Raw genomic sequence first — 27,871 nt, forward strand, 5'->3', positions numbered from 1 at the left:
GTACAGCATGAGATGCATCATCCACATGCTGGCGTCGGATTCCGCATCGGAGCTTTCCCCGATAAGAAGCATCCAACGTGACTCAATTGGCAGGATCCACAAATAGCCAAAGAGATTTCAAGTATTATAGACTTTGGAGGACTGAAATAGGGGTCTCAACTGTGTGGAGCTTTGCAGCATGCATCTGCGGACGGAGAGCTCGGTTAAGCTAGATTATGACTGCATCATCGCGGTGCGATATGGGGCCAAGACGCAAGGGGGTTTTGACAGCGTCACGTACTGCACACTGCAAAAGACACTTTTTATAATCGCGTGTTGTGTATCTCGCATTGTTCCTGTCCCTGCCCATGTATGGGGTCTTGATCCCCTTGAATAATGGCGGCAATGCTGAAGGTAGGAGGTACTACTATTAGTTACTCACAAGTTACTAGCCTGGTGTACCGACAAGGATCGGGTTAAGCAAGAAGGCAAACTTCAGGATTAGTGTAAGAGATGGGGCTAGAGACTTAGCGAGGTCTAGTTCACGAGGGCGAATAGAGCTAGGAGGAAATTGTGTAGGAGACTGACAGCCATCGGCCACTGTTTCGCTTGGGTTTAACAGCGCCAACTTCGGATTTGTTTCCTGATCAGTTCGATCAACTGTGGCGTTTTCTAGGTTTGTATTAGCCGCTGCCGAGTGGTCCCCTATGAAGTAGGGAATGATCAAAACTTCATGAAGGCGTTCATTATCCATCTAAGACAACCGTGAATAGAAGCCTTGCGATTGGGTTAAGATGGTGGACTGGTGTGAGTACCTGCTTGGTCGCCGAGAAGTGAGCAAATAACTCACAGCATCCGTCGGGGAACATCCGATATCACGGCTGAATCTGGGTTTGGGCAGCAGGGGCACACCAACCAGGCTATGCACGCAGCAGAGAGGGGGCGGACAATGGATCGGGCCAACCGGTGGTATGCGCGACGAGGGATCCGGTGCCTTAGTGGAGGCCAAAACCATGCTAAATCCAGGCCAGGCCCGGTTGAGGTGGGCTGGGCTTAATCTCTCCGCCGACCATCTTCCTCGCTTCCTCCCCACCCGTATCCACGGCACCTGTCTGACAGCCCATCACCATCACCCTCATCATCATTACCAACGTTCTTTATCCGCTGACTTTCCACCAAGGTCCTACCTGCTCCAATTCCCTCTCCTGATCATTGTTCACAGCGTGGAATCAAATGGTGGTGTGATGAGGGTAAGCTGGTGATGGTCCATACTCGATTTCCTCCCGAAGAAGATACCTGCTCTAGGAGCGACTTTCTTGCATGAGGATGCTGCAGAAGGTGGGATTTTACAAATGAAATTGACTCAGTCATTGGCTGACACTTGCAAAAGCAATGACCAGATAAGTTAAATGAGGAAACGAGTCAGAGGCAGGCTACCTTGTTAGTGTCGGAGACCGGGCCTGTCCACGCTCTCAAGGTCCTCACAAGGTCCTCACCTGGAAAATCTCTGCCACGCACTCCCGTTATATAAGACCGTGACGCAAGGATGTGCCAAACAGAGGAAATGATCAGAGCCATCCAACTCTGCTTTTCCTTCTCCTCTTTGATCTGAGTGACATTCATCCTCAATCTTCCATAAATGTCGTTCAATCCTAATGATGTCGACCTCGACACGGCCGACCCAACCGAGATTATTTGCTATCTCAACAAGTCAGAAAATGACTACAACGGCCAGTTGGGTGCCCGCATCTCGGCTATTTTCGTGATCTTTGCCGTCTCAACTGCAGTGACCTTTTTTCCCGTCGTCGCCAAGCGCATCCCCAGGCTGCATATTCCACTCTACGTCTACCTCTTCGCTCGTTATTTCGGTGCAGGTGTCATCATTGCAACGGCTTTCATCCATCTTCTGGACCCCGCATACTCCGAAATCGGCCCGCAGTCATGCGTTGGAATGACTGGTAACTGGGCGGATTACTCCTGGTGCCCTGCGATCGTCTTGACCTCGCTCATGTGCATTTTCCTCCTTGACTTCGGTGCCGAACGTTATGTCGAAGTCAAGTATGGCATCTGCAGAGAGGACCCCGAGCCCATCATGACCAGTGCAGTGGATAACTCGACTGTAGACAAGGAGTCGCCTGGAAACACTAGAAAGGGCGAGACTGATGTGGAGGAGCTGTCCACCAGTGACACATTGATCGAGAGGTCCTTCAAGCAACAGATTGCCGCGTTCCTTATTCTCGAGTTCGGTGTTATCTTCCACTCCGTCATCATTGGTCTTAACTTGGGAGTCACTGGCGACGAATTCGCGACGCTCTACCCGGTCCTTGTCTTCCACCAGTCCTTCGAAGGTCTGGGTATTGGAGCTCGTATGTCCGCCATCCCCTTCCGTAAGGGCAGCTGGCTGCCGTGGATCCTTTGCAGCTTGTACGGATTGACTACCCCCATCTCGATCGCTATTGGTCTCGGTGTCAGAACTACATACAACTCTGGCTCGTACACCGCCAACGTGGTCTCCGGTGTTCTGGATTCTATTTCTGCCGGTATCCTAATCTACACTGGTCTGGTTGAGCTTTTGGCTAGAGATTTCCTCTTCGACCCTCACCGCTCTCAAGACAACAAGCGATTGGCATTCATGGTTATCACCATGCTCTGGGGTGCTGGTATTATGGCTCTTCTCGGAAAATGGGCTTAAGCTCCATTGAAGATGTTGTTGTGAATACGTGCTGTGTCGCTTCTGTTAAGATTATCCCGCTGGCTCTGATATCCGTTGCTCATGCAACCTCTCTTCTTGCTCATATTCACTCCCATTGCTGTTTGAAATACCCTTTGCCATTCCATTCTCAAAATTTGTCATGTGCACATATGTATGGACGATAATAATTAGCTAGGACAAAATCCTTCACATTGATATATGATTTATTTTCTCCTCACTGTCATCCATGGTTTCCTATTCTGCACAAACTGAACTGAGAATTTTTCTCTTCCAGCCAGTTGCTCGTTATATTCATCTGAACGGTACTCGCTTTGAGTTCTCTCACAGAATCTCCGAGCAAAGCGACTACCAAACTACCCTTTTTTTTTTTTTTTTTTTTTTTTTTCCAAATCTTTTTATTGGATCCAACGTATGTGGTAAGACGTAGCGCGAAAACGAGTGGTCTTTGTCCAGAAACATGTGCCGCCTTAGCTGTCTGCTGAACTAGCCTAGTCATTGCTATCAACTAACCTAGAGTACTGAGACCGTTTGTCGCAACACGTCGTATCCTCAAACCAACATATTAGATTGCAATACCCGAGTCATAGTCTAAACAGCTCAACCGTGTCAGGTCTTACTACAGGTGAGTCAACTGATCTAACAATCTCAGTTCTCTTCACGTTGACTAACTACTATTACTCTGCTAATTAGAACCCCTAATCTCACAGCACCCTTCGAGCCACACCCCCCATTCTCACCGATAACGGTCCTCCAATCTAGCTAGAAGGCGCCGTATCCTTGACAGTCGGATAGTAATACCCACTCTCATCCAAGCTCGACGTGTCCCAGTACACCTGATAAACATCGGAGACATTGGTCTCCTTGAGACGGAAAACATCACTCAATTCGCCCGACGACTCCTCCCACATGAGATAAGAGCCATAGAAGATGAAGTCATCAGTGACAGCATCTGAAGGCGTATCGATTCCGTTGCCAGTGAAGCCAACAGGCAGGATCTCGTCAGCTGTGGGACGGATGTAGAACAGGGTGTCAGAATCGAGGGTGACGCCGTCGGTGGTGGCGGTGGTGATGAGTTCGGTGTCGGTGATGACGACTGCAGACATGGTTAGTAAGATTGTTCGATGTATGTGGTTGAAAGGAATGCTGACAGGTGACGTCGGTGGTGACGGATCCATAGGGCCAAAGAGATGAGTCGCCGGCGTAGGCGAGACCTGATGCGAATGTCAGCGGTCATTTTACGAAATGAGTCAAGAAGGATATGTACCGTCAGAATAGAAGAACTTGAGTCCTGAAGCGGCGACACCCCAGGCATACAGACTGAAAGATCCGCTGGGGTTGCGCTTCTCGAGACTAGATTCGATCTCTGCAGATGGAGCGGCAAGAGCGCCAGCGGCCAGAGCCAAGGCGGAGATAACAGACGACTTCATGGTGAGTAAGAATGATCGCTTGAGTACAGAAAAGCTAATGAGGAAGCCAGATACTATCTTGACGAGAGAACAGTCCTGCTTTTATATCTTCAGTCCTCGATGGAGCTTTCTTCACCCAACTGCATAAGCCCCACTACGCAACATGATTGCCTAAGCTTAAGTTCCTTAGGGATTTGGGGCCCAAAAACAAACCAATGACCGACTCGAGATCACTATCCTGCTGTCTTCAGCCTCGTATAGACTACAGGCGTACGTATGCAGACCAACTGTATACGGGATAGTGGCGACTAGCGCTGGGACTCCCGGCTTGGCCTCAAGAGTCCTCGGAGGGACATGGACTCAGCTATATACGCTTAGGTGACATTCCATGCCTTGAAGATATGTCATGCAGCTGATCATATGACATATTTTTACTCCCCGGATGTTCATGTCGGCCAATATTTGAGCCAGCACCGACTGGCCTGGGCGAAATCAACGATTTGTGGATGAAGCGTTCCGAAACAAGAACGAATAGCTTCACCCCACTACGGTTCTCTTCAATCCTTCGATGAGGCGAAAAGTGGAGAATCTAACAAATATGCTCACTTATAAATCCTTATCTAATCGTGCTAACCAAGATTAACATTGAACCAGAAACCTAGGTCGCGGCTCAAGCTCGGAAATCCCGAGATTCTGCAAACAATCCAAGTATGGCTATTCCTCAATAACAAGCAAATGGAGCCTTCTCTATCCCATACAACAAACACACAGCACTCAAATCCCAAATAATATTATTAAGCTCTATTCATCAATCGTCGTAGACACCATCTCTATCATCCAATACACACAATCAAATTTACTCAGGAACCCCCCTCAAACTAAGCACCGTATCCCTCACACTCTCCCTCAACCCGCGATAAACCAACCCCAAATCCCTAACCGACGCCCCATTATCAAACCCATACTTCGGCCCTCCCTCAGGATACTCTCCATCCCTCAACGCCTCACCCACAGGCAACCCCCCCTTAACCTCCGGAAACTCCTCCCCAATGACCTCCACAATCTCCCTATTACAAAACGACCCAGAAGTCAAGAAATACCTCTTCCCATCCGTCTCCCCTCCCTTCTCCAACGCCACCGCATGCGCCATCGCCGCATCCCTAACATCCACCCAAAACGCACTCCCAGTAGGAGGACACTTCTCCTTGAACCTGCCCGCCACGAAATCCCTAATCCTCGTATTCGACGTATTCACCTCCCCCAGATTCCTCAACGACCCTGGCACAACAGGTCCAAATATCAACGACGGATTCATAACAGTCAACCCGAACGACGGCTTCTCCCTCTCCATAAACCCCCACGCTTCCCGCTCCGCAAGCGCCTTACTCGTCCGATACCCTGCCTGCCCCTGCGCGTTCGCAGGACTAACCGCCTCTTCCCACGTGACCTTATTCCAGTCACTCTCGGAGTACTTGCTCCCAGCAGGTTTACTGGGATTCCACATCGCCGCGAACGACGACGTAATCACAACTTTCTTGACGGTGGGCGCATATTTATGCACTGAGCGGAGGATCCCAACGGTACCGTTGACAGCCGGGTCGAGCATGTCCTTTTTGATGTTGTCGATGCTGTAGTGGAAGGGGCTCGCGGTGTGGATTACCCCTGTCAGAGGGGGATCATTGACCACGGCGGAGTCGAAGGCGGAAAGTTGGGAGATGTCAGGGACAATCTTGATGGTGAGCCGGTGCGAGGGTATATCTGGACGGAGGGCTTGGAGCTGGGAGGCCTTTTCCGCGCTGCGGACTGTTGTGATTACGTTGTGGCCGCGCGAGAGCAGGACATCGATGAGAGTGTTGGCGAGGAAGCCGGTGCCGCCAGTGATGAGAATTTGGGACATTTTGTTGTGTTTATTAGTAGATTGGATGGTTCAGATGGTTATTGTTTGGTGTGGTGAGGGGGAGTTGGATGGGATAAGAGGATATATTTATACTATAAGGTTCTCTGGTATTGAAAGCAGGGTCCATCAGTAAGCACATAGTAACTGGTAGCTAGTAAATGTCATCCTCAGATAACACCGATATTATCACCGCATAGCTCCGATCGGGGAGTTTAGCGGGTGGGGATTATGCTAAGCTCCGTGTACCGTACCATAAATATTACCCGTATCCCGTGTCCGGGTATATTATTACTAAGACTGCCGCAAGGATGGGGTCTAGATACGTATGTATGTTAATCAGCTGTGCGGAATTGGAATCCTTCGCGCTTAATGGATTGCTGTAACGGACTTAGGAGTTTATCAAGGGATTTATGGGGCGTATGTCGGGGTTGATCGTGTCGTTTGAGGGAATTTTTGGTTTCGGATGGTGTATGTACCATTGAGGGGTTAGGGACTTGGATGGAGGGATGACATCATGGGTCGGGTCTAAATTACTTAGATCGGGGGTTTATGCTTATTAGTTTGGAGTTCAGTCGAGGTACTTGCTTCGGAAGATTGTTGGTTGTTTGATGAGATGTCGTCGGGGTTTGGTCTCTATTTGGGATTATAGGTAATTATATGATGAGATTAGTTTTACGTTGTCCCGGGGTTTAGATGTCAGCAGTCCATGGATGATCAATTCCGCGAGTGGTTGGTACTTTGGCTTTGATGATGAATGCAGGGTCGTAGATACTCTTGTACACCGTACTACTTACTTGAGGCACAAAATAATTCATCGAATCGCATCCCTGGCTCGGAAGACGGCCCGAACCGAGTCACGGAGCACAATATACAGTGGGTTCTATAGAGACAGGGTCTCAGGTACGAAATGTGAGATGAATGTTTTACGAAAGTCATAGAAATCATACGCATACACACAGTAATCAACACACAGCATCATCTCCTAACAGCCCTCACAATCCTCATCTCGAACCTTGTCCTATTATTCTTCTGCAACACCTTCCCCATCCGCTCACACCAAAAAATCATCCTCTCGTACACCTCATCCCTCTCAACCCTCGCTCCCCCCGTTTCCACAAACTTACTCTCCATCCACTGCCAAACAAACGCCCTCCTGGACACCCACTCCAAATCCCACCACCTCTGCACTCCACCCTCCATCCACTTCGGCTGCTCCCCCACCACAAGATGAATCAGTCCCACGATCGAAAATAAGTCCATGATTTCCTCCATAAGCGTCTCATCCTTCAACCAAATAACCTCCTCACTCACCCCCGCCAACGGCAACGAAAACACCACTCTCGCCGCCTTGCCATTCATATCGGGCTGCTCGAGACGATCCCCTGCCCCAAGGATCAGATCCACAATGTTGTCCGGGACGAGGTAGAGAAGGTCGCAGTCTATGTCGAATTGGCGGGAGAAGGGGGGTATATATTCGCTACTATCATCATCATTGTACATTTGATCTTGAATCTGCTTTTCACTGAGGCGGTTTCTTCGTGGAGCAGTCACATTTGACGCCCATTTCTGCGCAATGGCTCGGGATTCGCTGTTCACGTGTAATAGGGGAGTATGGATCTGTACGTGGTCCAGAAGGCCCATGTCGAATATTATTTCGTAGTTGCCATTGGGGTCGTTGACTTGTCCCAATTCCCCGGTGTAGGGGATGGGTTTGGCGACCCAGCAGCCCTTTTTGTGGGGGAGTAAGGCGGAGGGAGGGTGGGAGGGTTCTGGAAGGGCGAATTGCCAAATTTGGTGTCGGAGCTCGGCGGGGAGGAAGGGGAAGAGAGGGAATGTTTTTGATGCGTTTGTTGTTGTTTGTTTTCTTTTGGGAGAGCTGTATGGGGTCGGGTCGGGTGAATTAATGGAAGTGTTCGACATTTTTGTAGACTGGGTTGTATAGAAGCAGTGTCGATCCATTCTAGAATGGAATTCCACACTGTGGAGAGGCGATCTGAGGATAATAAACAAGGGAAAGCTGTCAAGGCTGACTGATGGGCTACCTTTGTCACTGGGGGTGAAACTGCGCCACGGCCCCTCGCATGTGACTAGCCGGTCGCAAGGTTGCCCGCTGATACACTTTGAGATGAAAATTGACAGCGATAGAAATGTGAGCTCGTTGTCGCTGTGATGACTTTGTTAGACGTATTTGATGATTGATGTCAGATTGGCGAGGTAATTGGCATGCCTAATGGCTTCTTTGAGTAAGGAGGACCATACGCGACCGTTGTGAGCGTGCACCAGTGAATCCGACCGACTGAAGCTTTAACTGAGGCGCTCTCTACTTATCAGGAGATTTCTTTCGGAAATAGGAGAGAGCCATGAAAAGTTTATCACACGAATGTTTGGTTTTACTAAGCACCGAGCTCAGTGAGCGACGTGATCAGAAGGGTATGAAGATTTGATGAAATGACCTAGGTCAGGGACAACAAGCGCTAAAAGATTCAAGAGCCAGCTCGGAGCAATGCAAATCATGACAGCGTGATTGAACGGAAACAAATAGCACAAACGTGACTTGCACGTTTCACATCTCAGATGTGTATGAGGGAATCTATGATGTGAACAAAGGAAACAACAGCCAGCTAAAGAAGATATCAAAGTCATGAGAAAGAGACGTAAAAGAGAGGAAAAGAGAGAAAGTAATGGAAGCACTGAACACCAGCCATGGCTATACTGTGGGATCAACATGCACGCCCAAGCATAGGTCAATGAATGATGCTGAATAGTGTGGATATAGATCAGGTTGGCAGAGGACGGGCGGTAGAGGGAACTTGTAGTCGGTCTTTGCTACTATACAACCCAGGCTATTTAGCCATGCAATGTCTCCAATATTCAAGGGCAGGGAGTAATGTACCTTGAAAATTCGTTCTTGCTTCGCGCAGTGCACTCATGGCACTGAACAGATGCCTTTCTGCCTCTTCTATGTGGGAGTGGATAACTGTTACGTCATAGGCGGTTCGATAGTTTGCGAGGACGTGGATTCTCGCCTTGGCTGAGCTGCATGAACCAGATACGTTAGCATGATTGCAAGTAAGACTGTCTTGATCCGCGACTGGTGTCACCAGAGCCAGAGGAGATGGGTTAGGAATTACCTAAGAGCAGCCTCCCCCCATTCAATAGCCAACTGTATAGACCTCACATGCTGATCAGGGGTGGCCTCCATTGTCAGCAGCGGTTCGCTCATGTAGATCGCCTTTCTCTGGATAAAGATCTTGTCAAGGTATTTATAATGCTCATAAGCGTCGGTGAGCTCCCCCGACCAAGGACATTGTTTGCGGTAGGTTATAGGATCTATAGTGTCGAACCATTGACGGAGTAATGCAATTGTCTTATGATTATCGCGAATTTCATATTTCATATGTCGAAGAGTCCACGGACAGGACCAAGGAACGTATGAATAGCTCCTGGTGTGGCGACCCAAAGCTGCCCCCGCACACAGTTTTGACCTCAATGTAGGCCGTTTGGCTATGTAATTCATGTGATCTGGCGGTGAGGGGAGATTCGCTTGATAGAGCGGTAGTTATCTCTTAGATAGATACGGACTATGAAGGGTTGTGGATGGGTAGAGAGTGTTATGATAGTTGGTTGCGTTCCTGCGCAGCTAGCATCAATAATTTGAATGAGGAGAAGAATGTGGACAGAGCAGGTACCTCCCACTCTGTTATAAAGGGAGCTCACAGCTTGTGCTCCTGGCGTCTACAGGGGTGTTACCCCGCATCTTCGGTGTTGCTTATGTCACCCCATGATGCGCCGGGGAACGTCATGCGACCAGTAAATGATTCCACTGTTCTGCACGGCCAAGATAGTCAATTTCTAGAAGTCATACAGGAGACTTTAGTAAAGGTTCCTCATCAACATTCAGATGGTTGAAGAGTCAAGGATCTGTCATTTCACATTAGAAGCGATAGAGTATTTGACGTAGTCCACCATGAATGACGGATCTCGTGCTTCCGTTGGGTGTTACTTCCGCCCGATGATCGTCAATCAGGCACAACAAAGCGGCAGTTGCACCGATGCAAGTAGCACAGCCAGGCTGTCCACAGTGTGGCTGTAATCAGCGTAATTAGTGAGCATTGAGTATACATTCGTGATTTTCCTGTGCTTTTATTGTCGCTACATCCACCTGTTGCGTCACCCCAATCAAAAATCAGCTTGCCTGATGGTCGCTAATTACCCGCATACCGTCGGTCGGCATCCAGATCCTGCATTTCTCTATTCGTCTTATCCAAGCAGCACACAGTGTCATTAGGCTGAATAGTGGTATTACAATGAGCTAGGTAGACAGACTATTGGTTGGCCCAGGAGTATAGAAAGAGTTGTTGCTCGGCCTCCTCATCACACATGGATCGGAATCGTAACCGTGCGCTTACTAGTATATGGTTAAATTCTGCTCTATTGCTAATCCCCATCCTAACCTGGAAACTCAAAATTGGAGAACTATACACACGCAGAAACACAGCCTCGTATCCACTCAGAAGAATTCTCTCTCATCTCTCGCATCCTCATCCTCACCCCACATTAAGTTCCATTCCCTTACCAATACTTCCTTTGCACCAGTGCGCTCCAACCGGGCCGCGTCCCACATGACATACCCCCACATGTGGAAGTCATTGGGTATATAGCTTCCTAACATATTGCTGTATGTTCCTTTCCACAAAAGCGTCCATGCTAATGGCGGGTACGCTCCGTCCGAGTCGTCTAACGGGTCACCCCGGAAAGGCAATGGCTCTCTTCGCTCCTCTTTCTTATCTCGCTCGGAAGGTGCTCTAGCGCGGCGTTCACGTTGTGCCATGTCGCTGAACGCGCCGAAGACATCTGCTCCCAGAAATTCCTCGACCCAAAGAACCAAGGTTCGCTCCATTATGTTGACTAAATCCGAGTGCTCCTGAACCTTGAAGAAAATAGTCTGCAGAAGCTCGAGACCTTGTGTAATAGTCCCGATTAAATAAGCTTTGCTGTGCTCTATTTGCGGGTTCCCTGCCAGTTAGCAAAATTCCTACAGCAGAAACGTAAAATTTGCATTTGCAGAGGCTTACTGACGCGGTATATCCACTGCTCCGTCCGGAGTGGGCGGTCTTTCCTGGTCATCAAATCTTGGATTTTTTTCACTGAAATCCCAGGTCACAGCATCATGGATTTCGCGACATTTTGTTTCCGCAAAGACATTGACGCAATTAATCTCCTCCAACTCCCAGGGCTCATATAAGTCTTCAAGTAGCATTAAAATCTCCATATCACTGAGTTGGAATTGTATCTCGAAAAGATCGAGCATGTCCTTGTTAGGTCCCACGCCGAATACGTTGCCGCACAGCTGAAAGCGATACAGAGCGCGGATTATCCTGTGTTCTTCCGACTCACTCAGGGGATTGTCGATATTATTATGTGCTGCTTCCGGCTCTTTGGCTAAATTGCGTAATGCCCAAGCAGAATAGCTCCATGCGAGAGGTTTCAAGACCGAGCGATAAAAGGTTACCATATCTATGGCATCATCTAATGTGAGTCCTGCCGTTAAATCCGAGTGACGGGTCAAAGAGCGTCGCTTCGTGAGAGACTTGAAGAATTCATAGATTCTGTCGTGGTTGCGTGTCTGCGAGAAGCCCACTGAGCTAGTCTCCTGTACAACACAGGCTTCGAAGAAAATGCTGCCCAGTGTGGTCGCTAGACAGGCGAGGAGAAGGCGCTTGCGATCCTGAAGATACTGCTCATGATAAACGGGTGATGCTTGAACTAGAGACTTAAGTCCTTCAACGTCTAGTAAAAGGAGAATTTGAACTCTAATCTCTGGTGGGAGGGATTCAAGATGTAAGCGTGAGTTCGAACGGACCAGATCATCCGTCATTGAACTTTCAAGCATTTGATCGGCGAAGAATGAACCCATGAGGGGACTGAAGATAGGAGAAGAACCTTAGATAGCTAAAGAGAGCCTTGAGAAGCAGAAGTGAATTCTAATATCTAGTGTAATACTCTGGGAAGTTCCTCGAAGGCGAGGGGATCCTCGAGTCCCTGACAAGCAGCCTGATTCTTCCCCGGCGCTTATAGTGATGACATAAGCGGCATCTTTAACTGCGGATGCGGGGCACTTTGCCTGGTTTCTTTAAGCGCCAGGAACAGCTCCAAAGACAATGAGGGGGCTGAAATCGCTAAGAACTAAAACAGAAGTTCCGCTAATTGAAAAGGAAAACAAAAAAAAGGGGTCTAATTATAACGCTCCCTGTGAATTTATGACCTATCAGTTAATAATAGAGTGTGCGTTCTATCCGGAAAAACAACTACTGTCATCCTATAGTATATTTATCCACATGCGCAGATCACAGAGATCGCCATGATAGTACGCATGGGCGGCTACACGCTACACTGCGATTGTCAAGAAGTCATTGTTAGCCAATGACTCCTGCTGGGAAGATATTCAATTTCGCGAGAATCAATTCACCCTTAGCGCCATGAAGCACGCTAGCGTAATGTGCGCAAAGTAGACTGCCTCCGGAAGCAATGGATAATTTGCCAAAGACACTATCTGTTGAGAATATAGGCAGCGCCAGACCGTGATGGGCTATAGTCCAATCGTTGTTGCTCATATGCCTAGTGACAGCTAGTATGCGCCGCCGCAGGGGATGCATGAATGGCTACAGATATGATATCTAAAATGATACATACCACTGATGGTATGCCGCGTAATGCTCCTAAGCGCGCGTACCAAAAATAAGGCTTCATCTTTGGGTCTCGACCATTCAGTGATACCAGGACTTCAATCACCGGGGTGCCCGGTGTTTGACTTAGCGCGCATCCTTCGTTCTTGCTGCTTGGCTGGACATGAGCTGGCTTTTACCCGTTCCGTTGCTCTCATGGGATTGCCATATAAGTATGACCAAGTGGTCAAGAGTGTAGCAACCTTTAATCCAGCAACTCTCACTTAACTTGCATTCTTTCTAATAGTTCAAGCATTTGATCCCATTGGTTACATACACATACTTCTTCACACCTGTCACATTTCATACTTTCTCAAGTCTACTATAGTCCATCCCCTTACAACTTTCTATTCGAAGCTTTTATTCACTTGCCCTCGTATATATATATCGGTTACTAGCCGTTGCCAATCAACAAAAATGCCGAAAAAAGCTCCTCGCCGAATTCACTCGAATGTTTCACTTACAGCAGCCGAGGAATCTGATCCAGAGAACATAGTCCTCAGGCCATTGAACAACCTGCATGATCTTATCCGAAAGATGCTATATGAAGTACGCAACCATGAAAGTACTGTCGCTTCTCTCAAAACATGGGCCGAAACAATCGATCCAAACACGTATCGCAAACAAGTCCCTTGGCCCAGGGAGCTTCTTGAGGCCTACGAGAGATACAAGCATCTTGTCGATTTGATCAATCCACGACTGCTGGCTTTCAAGGAATACGAGAACCGTACATCCCAGCCAACGAAGGTGAGGAACTCAGCCGAGGTTAGGATGAAACGTCTTGAACTGGCCCTTGAATGGGGTCAAGCTGCGTTGAGGTACGAAATGTCATCTGACCACAGGACCCATCATTCTTCTCATCACCTTCGAGACTCAGCCTTTGAGTGTGGGTTTGGTTTTGACTAATACTCCCTTGCATGTACAGCGCAGCTGAGGCACGGATCTATGTTCTCGTTAACTACCGAAATGCGTACGACGATAAACGGTCTATCCAAAGCCATATCAAGCAGGCAAGCGACAATTCGGCCAGTGCCAGAGAAGCAGTGCGTAAAGCAGGCCAGAACTATCGCGGTGAGCATGCATTTCTCTTTCATCGTAGGTCAGCCGAGGGCGTTGCCGTGACTAATATATCTGTCTGAATAGCGTACTGGCGGGCCTTGGCCGCTGGGAAGCCTCATAGTTCTGTTTTGACCAGTGACACGTTCAGTGATGGCTCAGACTAATTGCCCTCTACTCACATTATATATTCAAGGATATATATGCCTGTACTTCGGCCTAACCTTGACTTGCTCTGCCTGACTAGTCGGTTTCGTCATTTCTTGTTGAGTTACTGTAATTTTCTTCCTGTCCAGTGCTTTGTTTTGTACTTTATTCTGGTTTAAGTTGTTGGTTAGTCGTCATTCTATCGCATTTTGTGATCTAGTTATGTTTATCCGATTTTGGTTCTACTAGACTGTCTCCAATGCTTTGTATGCTCTATAAATCTGGATAAAACTGTGCCAATTCAGGCTCATAGATGCTCGTTCTCCAATGTCCTCTACTGGAGAGCTCACAGGGTGTAGTCTTTGAGATATAGCGTGCAACTTCGTAATGGATAAATACATATGGCCAGGAAGCACTGAGGGGAAAATGAGCAAGGTAATCTGTGGTGATATACACACCCTTCATGCAGTGACCACAATGCGTGATGCTGATATTCCAGATTATCTGGGAGAACTCCCACTGACTCTCTCCAAGATGCACACGTCACTGGATCGGAACCGTCCAAAGAGATGGATACCGAAATATCCGAGCCAACTCCATTCGCGTTCTTCGACCTATTCAAACCACCTAGAAGAGACCATAAATATATGGTTTTTTTCAACCCCCGAAGCAAGAGTAGGGCTATGAGTTCTATGGTTTAACATCGCAGACACCAATACGTGAAGCAACACGAATCCTCATGTACGTCGGCATATAGAATTGCAGGGAAGCGTAGAAGATATGGATGTAGCTCAATGTTGCAACTGACAAGCCCGTTGCTTATGAGCCACGATATGCTGCCTTCGCCTCTATCCGCTTCCTGCTTGGACAGACTGGGTGAGCTTCTTGGAAGAGCGTGCGTATGATACCCGTATGGTAGGTAATTCGTGTAGGGGTACTGTATTGACGACCGAGAAGTCATTAAGGAGCGAATAATCAAAGAATAAAAACAGCCAGTATTACCTCTAGAGTCAGTCTCTGGATGAAGAATAGACGAAGTTAGATTTATGGAAGAAATTTTGTTATTTCCTTTTTCTGGGGGAACGGGGGGCTGGATATATTCACCCCGTTCATTCTCGTATGTTCACTCATCTCGGGCATTGGTGGGCTCCTTGACAAGACCTCATCTTCATGAGAGATCTCGTATCAATCGTTCTATCATTTGCTTGCTCCTTTCCATTCATATACCACGCCAGACATCGTAGGCTTGCGGATTGGCAGCTACACGAACTGGCCATGTTGCTCAATATAGCACCACGACCGCACGGGCCATATAGAAGCACAATGATATCCATGGGATTGTATCCATAGAAGTCTGATTAGATCACCCCAAAGGCAGAGGGGCAGGCTATCTCATAATCTCTTTACACATCCCGTATTATGTATGATCATAGCTTCCCCACTTGATTTCTTGACTGCAGCATTCTGCGCACATCGCTGCAACTTCACCTCAATCGAGGCAATGCTGCAGACGTTTCATCCGTGTCTCGCATGTATCTCTAATCCCTTTCTCGATCCGCCTCGCGGACGCATCCTAGGTTCGCCTTATACACTGGCTTGACAAAGTGGACATAAAGATGTCGCAGAAGTTCCAGCCAGACTTCGCTCTAGCTTTCCAGCAGTTGCTGGCATTTGTGTGTTTCCGAAATGTCTAACTCAACAACTAATTTATATTCTTCCCAGGCTTCGATGAAGCCTTGGGCCAAGGCACTAGCTTTTACTATGTGCTCGGATCAATCGTAAGATCCCATGATTCAAGAAAGACAGAGGTCTCCTGATAGTTCTGTACCTTATGATACATTGTCTGGATAATACCGTGTAAGTACTTTAAGGGTCGGAGAACTTGTTCCTCTTCGTTGGACTCTGCCTTAGATGTAAGCGAAGGATTGAAGCTTGCAGGCATATTGGTCATCGACAAGATCTTGGAGCCATTGAGCTAGGTTGTGATTTGTGATCAAACTAGCTATCTGAGACCATGCTTCAAGAATTGCTATGATATATTCATGATGCTGTGCCTCAAGGTAACCTCTCTGATGATCTTGTGCAGTCCATTTAATGGTCTTAGCACGTTAATCAAGCCGCTGAAGACGTCTCATGTGAGTTTCGGGGGTGTCAGCGAGCCTTTATCTGTCGACCTGGCGCTCATACTCAATGTACGCTTCATGAGTCGGGTTTATTATATCAAGATATATTTTATATCTCCCACATGCGTTGATGAGATCCTGGTGCCAAGGTATCATCTTCCGATATGTTCTCGGATCAATGCTCTCGGCCCATTCATTCAGGGAGGCAACGGTTTCCCCATGCCTTTGTGCTTCATGGTACATGGCTCTTATCATGGCATGAAGCTCGTTCAATGATCATGCCTTGAGGAAGGTGGCACTCCCAAGTGTCGCTCAAATGCAACCTTTCGGGTTGTGTCATCGCCGCCCGTTGACTGAGTAATCTGTCTGGAGCGGACCTGGAACAGATTACTTAACGCCTGGAGTTTCTTTCACAGCGATGCAGCCGCATTGCTCACAATGCTTCTGAGCGGCAACATGCCCCGAATCTAAAGACAGCAGTGCGCAGACCTTGGCATTGAGAGGATTTGATCGTACGGGAGACAATGTCCCAGACCCTTCTCATGTAATCTGAAAGGCACGATGGACGGATAGTGTATTGCGTAGAAGCCGTTCTATGAGAATCGAGAGATGTAATGAGAACGAAGGCTCAGATGCAATTCGTTACCGCTTCAACATCTTGACTTGACTGACTGCATCTCAATCGGCACACCCAAAGGATAAGTAGTTAGGGTATTTCATTTCTTTCTCGCCTTTAGATACTGCTTCTCCCTGTGATCGAGTACAAGACAAAGACGAAGGATGTGTGGCGATCTCGACGCTGCCGCACCCCAGGATGAGATTGAGGTTGCCTCTGTGCGTCAAATACTTGAAGCCAACGCCCGGATGTGGTAGCAGACAACATAAAAGAAGTTCTCTTGTAGATGCTTGAAATCAAGCTGACCATGAGAGGGATGGTCAATTGCATGCAAAGCTCGTATGAGCTGCACGGATTGTCATGACAGAATCGATCGTGGTGATTGTGGTGCTCGTTTTGGAGGCGCCGGGGGGCTCGATAAGCCCGCAAATCGGCGACATGTATTCTCTGATCTGTACGTAATCCATGCCGTAGAGAACGTGTTCTTGCTTCCCTTCGCAGATGTGCTTGATCTGTCAAAATCTCCACCAGCTTGTCTTGGTCCGTGGTTCGCCTGCCGGGGTGGAGTGGGGGCTGCACGCTTTTTCCCACATACGCGGCGGATGGATCCTCCCCGCTGCTGGCCCTCCGGGGACGTCGGCGCCACCAGTCCGTGCGGGTCGAGCTTGGCCCCGGTCTCGTGCAGCTCGCCCGCCGACAGCGCGGTAGATGGGCCTGAGCGATACTTTGGTGCCCTCGCGAAGTACGAGGCTTGGATCAGAATATCTCAATTCCGACCTTTGGGACAATTCGGATACCCAATTATCTTGGTCAGTAGACATGCTAGGGAAATGTTTGCTCTGGAGATGACTCCAGCATATTGGTTATCCGGGCATAGAGTCTGAGTCGTAGGTCGCATACCTCGGACCACCCAGACATCCCTTTGCACCAGACATTGATCTCATGGAGGACGGATGGCGACAAAATAGCTTCGTGAATGGTACCACACAACGGTCGGAAGAGAATTGGCGTGGTAAAACCGAAGGCGAGCTTCCTGCGGCGGCTTGCTGTGGAATAGAGGGTAGTCTTTTATTCTAGATATCGAGAGTTCCTCCAGTGCCCATCTGTTGCAAGAAATGTGGCCATAAGCCGGCTGGCAGCAACGACAGCAAGGAACTTTGCAAAGTATATTTGTTTCGAAGATCACCCACGAACTCGTCGTGAAAGGGAGCGCGGTCTTTGTAACCAACATCGAAAGTGTTTCACATGTCGACAAGCTCTTAGAACTCGTAGAGCGACAAGTCGGTGTCCTGAATTGCAGAATAGCATCGGATGTCATATTGAAGTGGGCGTATGACTGAGCTAAATGAATTTCATGAGGTCAATTGTAAAAGCTAGTTTAGGTTTCAGAAGTGGTATGTAGAGTGGGAAGAGCGTGTCTCTCTCTTCAATATAGCACAGACTGCGCAATGTCGGGAATGCTTTCCTTCACATCAGAAGAAAGGGTAGCGTAGGAGCAGTGATATTGAGCTGATTGACCCAAGGTTAGGTGGTACAAGGTGCAACTTTTCTTCACTCCATAGAAGGTCGCACGTGGAAGGTACTCTGACAGAAGAAATTTCGGCTTGGGATATATGACCCAGCAAGAGAAACCCAAGCGAATGCTGTATAGCGATTTCGAAACGATGTGGAAAAGAAGATAGGCGTGAAGTAGTATGAAGTTACAGAAATCATGATCCGGAGCTTCAAGGCCCTGATGCAGTCTTTCTGCATCTGTTTATCAAAGGTGTCGGGTGAAACCATCTATTGGTGAACGGCTCATGTAATATATCTGGATTAGCTCTTCGGCCCCGCTGTTGGGAACCAATGTAGTGCTTGTTGAAAAGGCGGAATAGCAGAAATCGTCTTGTAAAGGGAACAGTTTTGAAATCTCTCTGTTGGTCATCGTGCCCTTGACACATGACTTCAATGGCTTAGAGAACTTCTGTTGATAGATGATGAAGCCATTATACAGGCTATAAGGCATGAGTCATCGATAGCCTTGGTATTCTCAAAGGCGTTCTGGTATGTACAAAGAACGTGGAGCCGTGCCTCAGTCGCACTGGTTGATATCGAAAAACCGGTTATTTAGCCATAACCAACCCTCATATCATGGATAGGGTGAAAAAGAAGATGGGAGAAAAAGAAGGAGATGCCAGACGGTTAATCATACCTGAGGGCCACTTTGCCCCACTATTGCCAAATGTACACGTTTGAACCGCCAATCGCTGGTGTCTGCAAGATCTTCTTCATCACTGGCACTCCGATAATTGAGAAAAATGGCAAGGCTGATGATCACCTGGGAGACAATAGCGATGGAAACAGTCAGTCAGTGAAGGAATATCATCATCACACTACTGAAATGGTTCATGGTGCCTGACTGAGCATATCCCTTTTCATGCCAGAGTGCATCCCGGCAGCTATCACGACGAGAGGGCATCTGGGAGGGTGATTTCCTCTAGGAACTGGTCTCTATCTTGAGGGTTGAAGTAGCTGCATCATCATTGCTGGCTTTATGGTTAACGAAAATGAGAGCAATGGGAAGTTCTATCTAAAAACAGATGAGTCACTAGATGAGTTTGTCTGAGAATGGGGGGGTTACCGTTGGGTATATATGAGATGGGGTGAGAATTTAGGGGACACGATAGAAGAAAATATCCAAATCTCTGGGTATGCGAAACCAAGATCGATCACACGTGTTCTTCACCCAGAGCTTCTTTCACGAAGAGGATCCGGAGATAGAAATTTTTCGAATCAAGAAAACAGCCCCCTCTGCCAAGATGCTGAGCCCTTTGCTAGAGAGATGTGCTTTAGGCACGCCAGAATACCCAGTTTCGGTTTATTCCCCCGTTGAAGGACGCTTTCAAAGTGGACGGAGTAGGAGAGAGGAAAAGCTTTTCTGATTCCGATGGTGTACTGGAAGACGAGCGAAGGTTTTATATTCGAGCGGTAAGAGTCAGGTGAAGCAGTCGGCATTAGTGAAATGGGGACAGTGACTGAGAGGTGATGGCGAATGTCGATTGAATATGATTGTGTTCATGGATTCCCAGGACCATAGGGAATGGGAAGCTATGGAGTTTCTGTTGCAGGGGCTTGATATCCTTCACACCCGCAATCCAGCGACTAAGTACATTGAAGATCATAGATCAATGATCACGAACGTGGTCACACCACCACTCAGGCGGTCCTAGCAACCGTCCCTGGTTGTGCGTTGGTTTCTCCAGGTAAAGACACAGATTGCGCTTCTCTAGAGCTCCAGGAACAACTCGCTCGAGGGATGAGAGATCCCATCAGTTGATTCTATCATTGGAGTCTTCGGTTTTGTTCCTTCCTTGGCCGCGCCCTTGCGAGTCGACGGCTACCGAGTGTTCGAACACCGTATCCTGTCTGCCTGTCGTGATGGAAATTCAATTCTGTACATTTCATTCCTCGCAACAATTCGGTCCACACTGTAAAGAAATCCGGCGTTTGATCCGGTTATCTGCAGCCATATACCAATGGGTTCCCATACTTCTGCCACGATCGGACAGTGCCAGAAGAAATACTAGCGCCTCGCAAAGCATGACGCCTTGAGTCCTCACCGGGTTTCATTCATATCTCTCCTGTTTGGATCTCGCTCAGCAGCAGTTCTCAGTAGCGGTCGTTGAGTTTGAGATAGTCAAGTTTCCTGTGGTATGGACCTTGACACAGGCCGATATGCCCGTGTGATTCTTCCAGTCTCATTGATATCGGAGTCATCATCGGACTCCGGATCAAAAGCGTAATCAGACTGGTATACAGTCAATTCATGGCCCAGAAATTGTCTGAAGTACTCTTAGCGTCGGAGATATTGCACGCGTCTTATTGAATTATATATATGAAGGTTTTCTCGCGATTGTTGAACCAATGCTGGATGAGTTGTCGCGAGAAAGCCTCGAGCGAAGTGGCTTTTTGGTGAGATAACCTTCCTAGGGCATTGCAATATTCCAAAGACGTCCTCTTTCAGAATAAAACCTCGGATTTGGCCTGAGCAATAATATGGTTGTATTTTGAGATACCCGCACATCAGTAAGATTCAACATGTGGGTTGGCCGTTGTGAAAAGGTCTTGCAGACGAATTTTCAAATTCGATTCGACAAGCATCTGCTCTAACTGAGAGAGCATGTTGAGTCTGAAAATGTAGGTTCAAACGATTCGTTGTAGACATGGATGTGAGAGACGGTTGGAAAACCTGATAGGCGAAGTCATCCACACTTTATATAACGGATGACATCAGGCGTTGCCGTTTAGCTTTTGTAGAACTGGAAGATCGTGGTGCCCAGATAGATCTTTCCTTGGCTGTTTTCCCGACACCCAGAGCCATTCGAGCTTGGTGATATACTAAGGCCCTGGGTGTCGGCAATATCTCCTTAATACCAGAATGGACAGGAGGAAGATAAGAGAATATGTTTGTACTGGCTGTCACGCCAGCACCCAGTACCAATTCTGCTTGGTGATAGGAAAGTGTCTCATTGCTGATGAACGATTCATCATAGATACTTGGGACCAAACCAGGGGAGATTTTCATTAATATGAGATGAATGGACATGATAGCTGTCCACCATTTCTTGGTAAACCATACATCAAGCCACAGTTTCGTCTTGCGTTTTGTTCCTGTATTGCGTGGAATTACGAGACGGCGCACTGGTAAAGCTACAACGACCACAGTGCTTCGCCGAACAGTAGTCACCACCGTTCCTGATCCGCCTCCCGTGAAAAGAACCGAGAATCTGTCCATGCAACCCTCAGCAGCAGGTCAGTCCACGTTGTGGGAAGATTGAGCAGCAGACCCGTGATCTGCCGCCAACGCTTTTGTTATGGGATAGTGCCAGAACAGATGTTCTGCGACTTACATTGTGTGACACCTTGGAAAGTCGTGGTGTTCCATCCATGGCTCTCCTGTCCGCATCTTGTTCAGCATCAGCTTCCAGTAGAGACCCGTGACTTTGGGGTACTTGATCTTCCGGTGGTAAAAGACCTTTCTACAGACGCTCCGGAGATACGTCTGTTATGTCTGTGCCCTCTGCCACAGACTAGTCTTTAGGCTCGAAGGTTAACCCGAATAAGGGTATATTCCGCACGAATAAAGAAGCAGAAGGGAACGAAGTTCTTCAGGGTTGGATTCGGTACCCTGAAGCACCACTGACGAAAAGCTCTCATGCGGAACCCGGGGAGGCTTAGATGTCTCGTCCGACTCACTTCCAGAACATTTATACGCCTTGATTTGTGCGGTCCATTTCTAGCTAGATATCTCAGTGTCTGGATGAGCATGTTAGCTGCCCAAGGTCGCCAGGGTGTATCTCCCTAGCTTGATGAATAGGATGGTTGAGTAGACGACCATTAAACTCAAAAGCCATGTTACTAGTATATCGACAACACCGATTAACGGCGGTCGGCAGTTCCCTTGTCGCCATTCTGCTTCTTGTTGCTCTGTGAATCTGCAGGTGCAACCTTCACATTGTCCTTCTGTTTATCCAAGGAGCAGTTATGCATTCTCCAAGAATGTTTTGGTTGAGCTTGTGGTGAAATGGTTGATTGGGCACTAGTAGGTTCATTCCCCGCTGTGTATCATGAATGATGAGCAGCCCTGTACAATCAGAGGGCATAAACCGGCAGACACAGCAATGAGGGTACTGGATGGTCTTCCTTGTATTGGAGTTAGTTGACGATGTCCGGCGATGGGACGTAGTGTTGATGTTCTGACTTACGGGTAACCGCCTGATAAGCGGTTTGCCCGAAGCCCATAAATTGTGGGAGCGCGTCCACTTTTCATCGGCTATTCATAGAAAGTGTTGAAAGCGCAGGAGGATCTATAGCATGTCTGCTTGATTGGTCCAGTGCATCTTTCCATGGACTGAGGAGCTGGTGAAATGAACCCCTGTTGGAACTCGCAGCCTAAGGAAGAACCTAACAAGGCTTGCTGATTGGATCGTGAAGAAGAGAATGGAGTCCAAAGCGAAAGACATAGGCATTTTGAGCCATACCATGGTATTCCACCTTGTCTTTGACTGCCAACAAGAAGCAATATCCGTCATTGTCAAGGGGCAAGCAATGATTCATTGTTGGGAAGGAACAACATCCAAAGAGAGTCAGTGCGCAACCGCCAACGTCACCCAGCTCATCAGTATCCATGTTATAGGGATAGGCATGGGTATTTGTCGACCGATCATGCACGAAAGCCCAAGAGCAAGAATGAATCCGGTTGTGGATCTTATATACGGCCAAAGAAAGCGGCATCATCAGGACTGTTTTGAATATATTCACCCAGAGTAACCGTTCGGGCTGCAACGCTATTGAGACAACTATATGTCGGGAACTGGCTCAAAGGAATCCACAAGACAGACAGCGTCATAGGGGTGACTCGATTGAAGTAATGTTAAGAAACCCCCAATGATCTTGTCTTCGTATCAAACCAGTATTCGTGGCTACGCCACAATTCCGACTGCATGAAATTGCCTCATTCATGGTCATGCGTAGCTGATTAAACAAAGCTTAGAAGCTGTATAGATTGAATAATGCCACAGATTGGGAGGTGATTGCATAGTTCGCACCATGACTCAGGAAGCCGGGTCATACGCGTGTCGTGCCAGGGACACACTACCATAAGCATTGATGAATGCAATCATGGTATGCTGTGTTGAACCAAGTATCTGCAAGGCATTTTTCGTAGCGTTGCCCTATGTAAAAGGCTTCAGTAATTGCAGTTGTGGCTATATGCTGTGGAGTGTTGTTTGCATAGAGGTAAAGAAGAATGATTGCTCGAGGACTCAGACTGGGCCAAGTAATAGGTGGCGAAAAAGGCTGAGAGGGAAGAGTATAAGCAAAGAAATCGCTAGTCTTGATGAGCACTTTGGATACTGCCGCATGACATGCACAGGTAATTTCTGGATTTGAATGCAATGACTTCAGTCCCCATATCCGAAACAACGCAATGAAAGGATCAGACGAGCGCTGACTGGAATGAGGAAAATCTTAACTCCCTCAAGTGCATGTACCAATGATTCTAACAGTAGACACAGCAAAAGAGACTCCCTGAGTAAGGAAGGTCATAGATGAGCTGTATCACTCTTCCCATAGCCCGTCTATCTTCCTGTGCATATTTTATATGCTAGTGTATTGCAATAGGCACAGACTGCTGTCCTTTTCAGCTTCTAGGGGCAAGCTTTGCAGTAGAGCGCGCTCTGTATTATTCTCCTCGCGGATCGGCAGATATCAGCGGAAGCGACGTGAGTGGATAGACTGAATCTTTCCATCATTCTGGAAGACCCGCAGATCTTTCGAGTTTTTCCGTCCTTGAACGACATGTTGACGGACCTGACTTGGGTCTCGTTTGGTTCACCATTGACCTGCGTGTGGGACGAGGAATATGTGATTTGTGAGCATCACACTAACTCGAATAAACCAGTGAGAAACCCTGTCACGAATATCAAGTGTCTTCATTGGTAAACCCTGGCTTGCGGGTATGTACCGTCAACCATTATCTTTGGGCTCGGAGCGCGCTGTCGAGCCTTCAGTGCCCCGCGAAGGGAGCATGTTGGAGGGAGCCGAAGAACGTTTCCCAGTGCGAGGATTTGCCCGAGGCATACCCTTTATACATTTTCGACAATTGTGCGTTTTGGTGACCAGGAATCATAATCTGGGTGGTCTCTTAGTGGGTGCCGAAGGACAAGTCCCGATGCGAGGACTAGCCCGAGGCAAAATCCTTTATATCTTTATGGAGAATTTGTGCGTTTTGGCGACCATGCATCATAACCCGGGTGGTTTCAGAGACCACCCGAGCAACCCGTGTGGTCGTCAAGGACAAAGCGCAACGAGATAGTGTCAAGACGTACCACGAGGCTCGATCGACATGTCAGGGTGTACGGTATAGGAGGGCCGAATTCAAAGTCAGTATAGCCGTGAAGCCCTGCTGGTAAAGATCTTATATACCAAACGGTATGTCTTCAGAGGCATTCTGTGACGTCTCGGAGTAGGAACAGGTGCCTGACGACATAGTATAGCGTTGTATAGTTCACAGAACGCGCAAAGCCAAATCACTCTTTGTATCGCGCGTCGTACTCGGGGCGTTAGGACAACGATCGATTTGCCGAAGTGGTGGCCCCCAACAGAGACACTAGAAGGTCACTTTGTGACTTCCCGTCAGGATGGTAGTTGAAAGGCAACGCGTCACTCTGAGATTGATACAACGTGAGAAAGCAGAACCGCGTTGTATCTTCTTCTGCACGGCTGAGGTTCTCAATAAAAGGTGCCATGAACAACACTTGAGATAATGCCCAAACATTAGTGGGGGAGCAGAGAACGCATTCGCAGAGTAACCAACCAGCAGGAAGCCCAAGCAACATGGTGACTATATTGCATTCTTCCCATTGGGACCATACCACGCCCTCCTTGTGAAAAAGGAGACAGGTTCGCATCATTTGTGACAATGTGCCCGTTTCAATATCTGTCTCCTGTTCGATGGGACAAAAGGCTTGGGGAGTGTCTTCGGCAATCAAGGAAGAGAGATGTGCGTCGTCGAGTCTAGGCTTGCAACATCTGGTTCCTCGGCATTGTCGACCTGGGAATGGCCGACAATGGCATGGGGAGGTTGTTCATGACTTGATTATATACTATTGCTCTGTCTTGCTCTGGAGAGAATAGAAGAGAAGCAGCAGAGGAAAGAATGGCGGCGGCCTTTATAGATTTTTGGACCAATCTGGGATATTGCGCTTGCTGTGAGTTTGGAGGAGAATGTCGGAAAATCCCGTTCGTATATTCGGTAATAGAGACATGGCTGTCTCTTCAAGAATGTGTACAGAGTGGGATGTCCCGAGAAATTTCTTGGGAACTTGCCGGATTATATAGCCAAAAAAAATCAGTCTGAATGTTAGATTCACTTACGTACTTCGCCTTTGACATAATTACAAATTCGATGCCCATTGATTAATTCTACGTGAAGGCGACACAGGACGCGTAGGTGCTCCACTCGATATCATCTTCACGGAGTCTAGTGGAGTAGGAGTGCTATAGATAGACTGTATGGCACCCAGGTACCTTGAACCTATTAGGATAGAGTATATCTCACTGAACGAGAATTCACTGGAGTCTACATCCAACGCTAAGCGGTTTAGGCTATTTCTCCCGTACCGCGTGAATATTTTAATATTATTTGTTAGGCGCTATGTTTAGCCTGTAAGAATATTTGAATTTTATCCCCTACTCGCGTCACTTACATGCCCTCATTCACGTCTCCCAAAACATAAAAGCATCACGGGAAAAGGAAAAAAAAAAGGTCATAGATTTAAAATGATAATTTGTCATTGAGCAACGCCAAATAAATTAGGAATAGGAAGATCAAGCCAACACACCCATCGGATCCCACCTGGGCAAGACCTTCGGACTTTGATCCAGAATTGCGCGCACTTCACTCGAAACGAAGTCCGAATCCACCACAGCCTGAAGTGTGTATTCATCCATCCAGCGATCTGTCATCACAAACCAGCCCTTATCACCTGCAGCTTCGCCCCACGAATTCTCGACCCGCCAGCGCACAGGCTTCCCGTCTTCAATATGCACACCTGTAATAACCATAGCGTGGGTCATTGCTGACTCTCCGCTCACCAATCTCTGGGCCTTGCTCATTCCCAGCGAAATGTTGAATCCGAGTGTAAGGTCCATGATATCGAGATCCATGATTCCCAGCGTACTATTGCTGAATTTACCTACATCACAGCCGAAGAACACGGGGTGACCGGCTTTGAGCATTGAGATGACGGCTTTTTTGAGGATCTGTGATAGGCATGCGTTAATGAAAGGGAAATATCAAAGATACTATGTTGACATACCTTCATCTCCACATTGACATACGTGAGTGGTCGTCCTTCCAGCACATTTCCCAACCTCTCCACAGTCAACAACCGGTTATATTCATTGCGCGGATCATTAACTAAGCTGAACAGGCGCGCAGGAGCGACGCTGCCCTTCCTCACAGCACCCAGACTCGTTGCCTGACGTCCAAATTCGCGTGGTGTGAGTCTAATTTCTTTAGACTTCCCTTCTGCATCATAGTACTGCCACACAAACTGCTCATCGGGACTAGGCGGCGGCCCCAACAGAAGGGTAACCATGGAGTGGATTTCTTTCAAGAACCGCTCCTTAGCATCCGCCAATCCGGCGGCATCACCATTCCGCACCAGCCGTCTCAGCACAAGCGCCTGCTCACGCAGCTTAGCCGTGAGCAACCAATTCATCTTGGAGCTATTCTGCGCATGATATGCATCTGGATATAGATCATGCGGGACGAGACCATACTTCTCGATCAGGTTGACGACCATATCCCACTGGCCGCCATCACTGACTGGGTCTTCAAGAAGCTTCTGCACCAGACGACCGGATAGATCCTCGTCAGCTGTGGTGATGATCTGCTCGAAGAACCAGTTCGCCTTCTCCAGCTTGTCCCAGTAAAAGAGATACGCCTGGCTCAGCTCAAAGTCCTTTAGGTTGTACGCCTTCATCAACGGCACGCGGTATACGTTGGTCGATGCGAAGAGCCAGCATCGGCCGGAGGATCGCTGATTCGTGATCGGGGAACCTTCGATGGGAACCTTGATATTGAATATGTGGAGGTCGGATTGGAGAGCGGGGCGGTTGGCGAGGACTTCGGTGTAGGGCTGGCTGGCAAGGCTGGATATCGCGAGACGGTTCTGTTGTTATCCGTGAACAGAGTTAGTGTGGTTACGAATGAGAGCGCTGGACGGCTTGCTATACTTGCCTTGGCGTTGCCCAATAAGGTCTCGTTCCAGTCTTGGACGTGATGGAGGGAGAGCGAGGACGCACGTTCGCGCACATGGTATGGCGGTGCTGTGATCGTGAGCGTGTACCCTATGGACAAATGAAGCGGGCGCTATCTTACGAGCCTGGGCTGATTCCTTTGTATAGAGCGGCAGAGAGCAACTATCGGCATCTTCAACCCACTCTCGGTGCGAGCGCTTTTCCTCGCTATTATAGTTACGGGGATCTGGCTTGGAATAAGTGGCACCCATGGTGACTGGATATGATTTCTGGTGGAATGGAATTAGGAAAGAACTTAGATGGATGTCCACGAGGAAATGGGGAAGTGATAACTGATAAGGAAGCAAGCAGGCGGAAGCGGTCATTCATAAGCGTGAAGGACCCGGGGAGCCAGCGAGCGGGG

At 48.1% G+C, this 27,871-nt stretch overlaps 8 protein-coding genes across 8 annotated transcripts; 2 read left to right on the plus strand and 6 right to left on the minus strand.

Moving 5' to 3' along the window:
- Nucleotides 1–1,618: 1,618 nt before the first annotated feature.
- On the plus strand, nucleotides 1,619–2,671 carry BDQ94DRAFT_159678 (Zinc/iron permease; the record flags this gene model as incomplete). Its single annotated transcript, XM_026769105.1, has 1 exon — nucleotides 1,619–2,671. One exon carries the CDS (start codon nucleotides 1,619–1,621, stop codon nucleotides 2,669–2,671), a length of 1,053 nt encoding a protein of 350 aa, XP_026625960.1.
- Nucleotides 2,672–3,447: 776 nt separating this feature from the next.
- On the minus strand, nucleotides 3,448–4,119 carry BDQ94DRAFT_170635 (uncharacterized protein; the record flags this gene model as incomplete). Its single annotated transcript, XM_026771541.1, has 3 exons — nucleotides 3,448–3,785; nucleotides 3,841–3,903; nucleotides 3,957–4,119. The coding sequence occupies 3 exons, from the start codon at nucleotides 4,117–4,119 to the stop codon at nucleotides 3,448–3,450; spliced, it is 564 nt and encodes a 187-aa protein (XP_026625961.1).
- Nucleotides 4,120–4,954: 835 nt separating this feature from the next.
- Nucleotides 4,955–7,954, minus strand: BDQ94DRAFT_159679 (NAD(P)-binding protein; the record flags this gene model as incomplete). Its single annotated transcript, XM_026769106.1, has 3 exons — nucleotides 4,955–5,901; nucleotide 6,768; nucleotides 6,992–7,954. 3 exons carry the CDS (start codon nucleotides 7,952–7,954, stop codon nucleotides 4,955–4,957), a joined length of 1,911 nt encoding a protein of 636 aa, XP_026625962.1.
- A 306-nt stretch (nucleotides 7,955–8,260) lies between these two features.
- On the minus strand, nucleotides 8,261–9,636 carry BDQ94DRAFT_35811 (uncharacterized protein). Its single transcript, XM_026775571.1, has 3 exons — nucleotides 9,127–9,636; nucleotides 8,889–9,031; nucleotides 8,261–8,824 (listed from the first exon to the last, which is right to left on the minus strand). Exons 1-3 carry the CDS (start codon nucleotides 9,510–9,512, stop codon nucleotides 8,703–8,705), a joined length of 651 nt encoding a protein of 216 aa, XP_026625963.1. The 5' UTR covers nucleotides 9,513–9,636; the 3' UTR covers nucleotides 8,261–8,702.
- A 767-nt stretch (nucleotides 9,637–10,403) lies between these two features.
- Nucleotides 10,404–12,022, minus strand: BDQ94DRAFT_144192 (uncharacterized protein). Its single transcript, XM_026766410.1, has 2 exons — nucleotides 11,075–12,022; nucleotides 10,404–10,996 (listed from the first exon to the last, which is right to left on the minus strand). Exons 1-2 carry the CDS (start codon nucleotides 11,910–11,912, stop codon nucleotides 10,506–10,508), a joined length of 1,329 nt encoding a protein of 442 aa, XP_026625964.1. The 5' UTR covers nucleotides 11,913–12,022; the 3' UTR covers nucleotides 10,404–10,505.
- A 1,115-nt stretch (nucleotides 12,023–13,137) lies between these two features.
- On the plus strand, nucleotides 13,138–13,943 carry BDQ94DRAFT_170639 (uncharacterized protein; the record flags this gene model as incomplete). Its single annotated transcript, XM_026771542.1, has 3 exons — nucleotides 13,138–13,538; nucleotides 13,646–13,791; nucleotides 13,864–13,943. The coding sequence occupies 3 exons, from the start codon at nucleotides 13,138–13,140 to the stop codon at nucleotides 13,941–13,943; spliced, it is 627 nt and encodes a 208-aa protein (XP_026625965.1).
- A 3,039-nt stretch (nucleotides 13,944–16,982) lies between these two features.
- BDQ94DRAFT_170640 (uncharacterized protein) lies at nucleotides 16,983–17,483 on the minus strand (the record flags this gene model as incomplete). The annotated part of the gene is made up of 3 exons (XM_026771543.1): nucleotides 16,983–17,174; nucleotides 17,258–17,386; nucleotides 17,460–17,483. The coding sequence occupies 3 exons, from the start codon at nucleotides 17,481–17,483 to the stop codon at nucleotides 16,983–16,985; spliced, it is 345 nt and encodes a 114-aa protein (XP_026625966.1).
- An 8,382-nt stretch (nucleotides 17,484–25,865) lies between these two features.
- BDQ94DRAFT_144193 (C1 family peptidase) lies at nucleotides 25,866–27,770 on the minus strand. Its single transcript, XM_026766411.1, has 4 exons — nucleotides 27,590–27,770; nucleotides 27,449–27,537; nucleotides 26,523–27,380; nucleotides 25,866–26,466 (listed from the first exon to the last, which is right to left on the minus strand). Exons 1-4 carry the CDS (start codon nucleotides 27,717–27,719, stop codon nucleotides 26,032–26,034), a joined length of 1,512 nt encoding a protein of 503 aa, XP_026625967.1. The 5' UTR covers nucleotides 27,720–27,770; the 3' UTR covers nucleotides 25,866–26,031.
- Between the last annotated feature and the right edge of the window lie 101 nt (nucleotides 27,771–27,871).

This window comes from Aspergillus welwitschiae (assembly GCF_003344945.1).
Source record: "Aspergillus welwitschiae strain CBS 139.54b unplaced genomic scaffold BDQ94scaffold_17, whole genome shotgun sequence".
NCBI classification, from domain to species: domain Eukaryota; kingdom Fungi; phylum Ascomycota; class Eurotiomycetes; order Eurotiales; family Aspergillaceae; genus Aspergillus; species Aspergillus welwitschiae.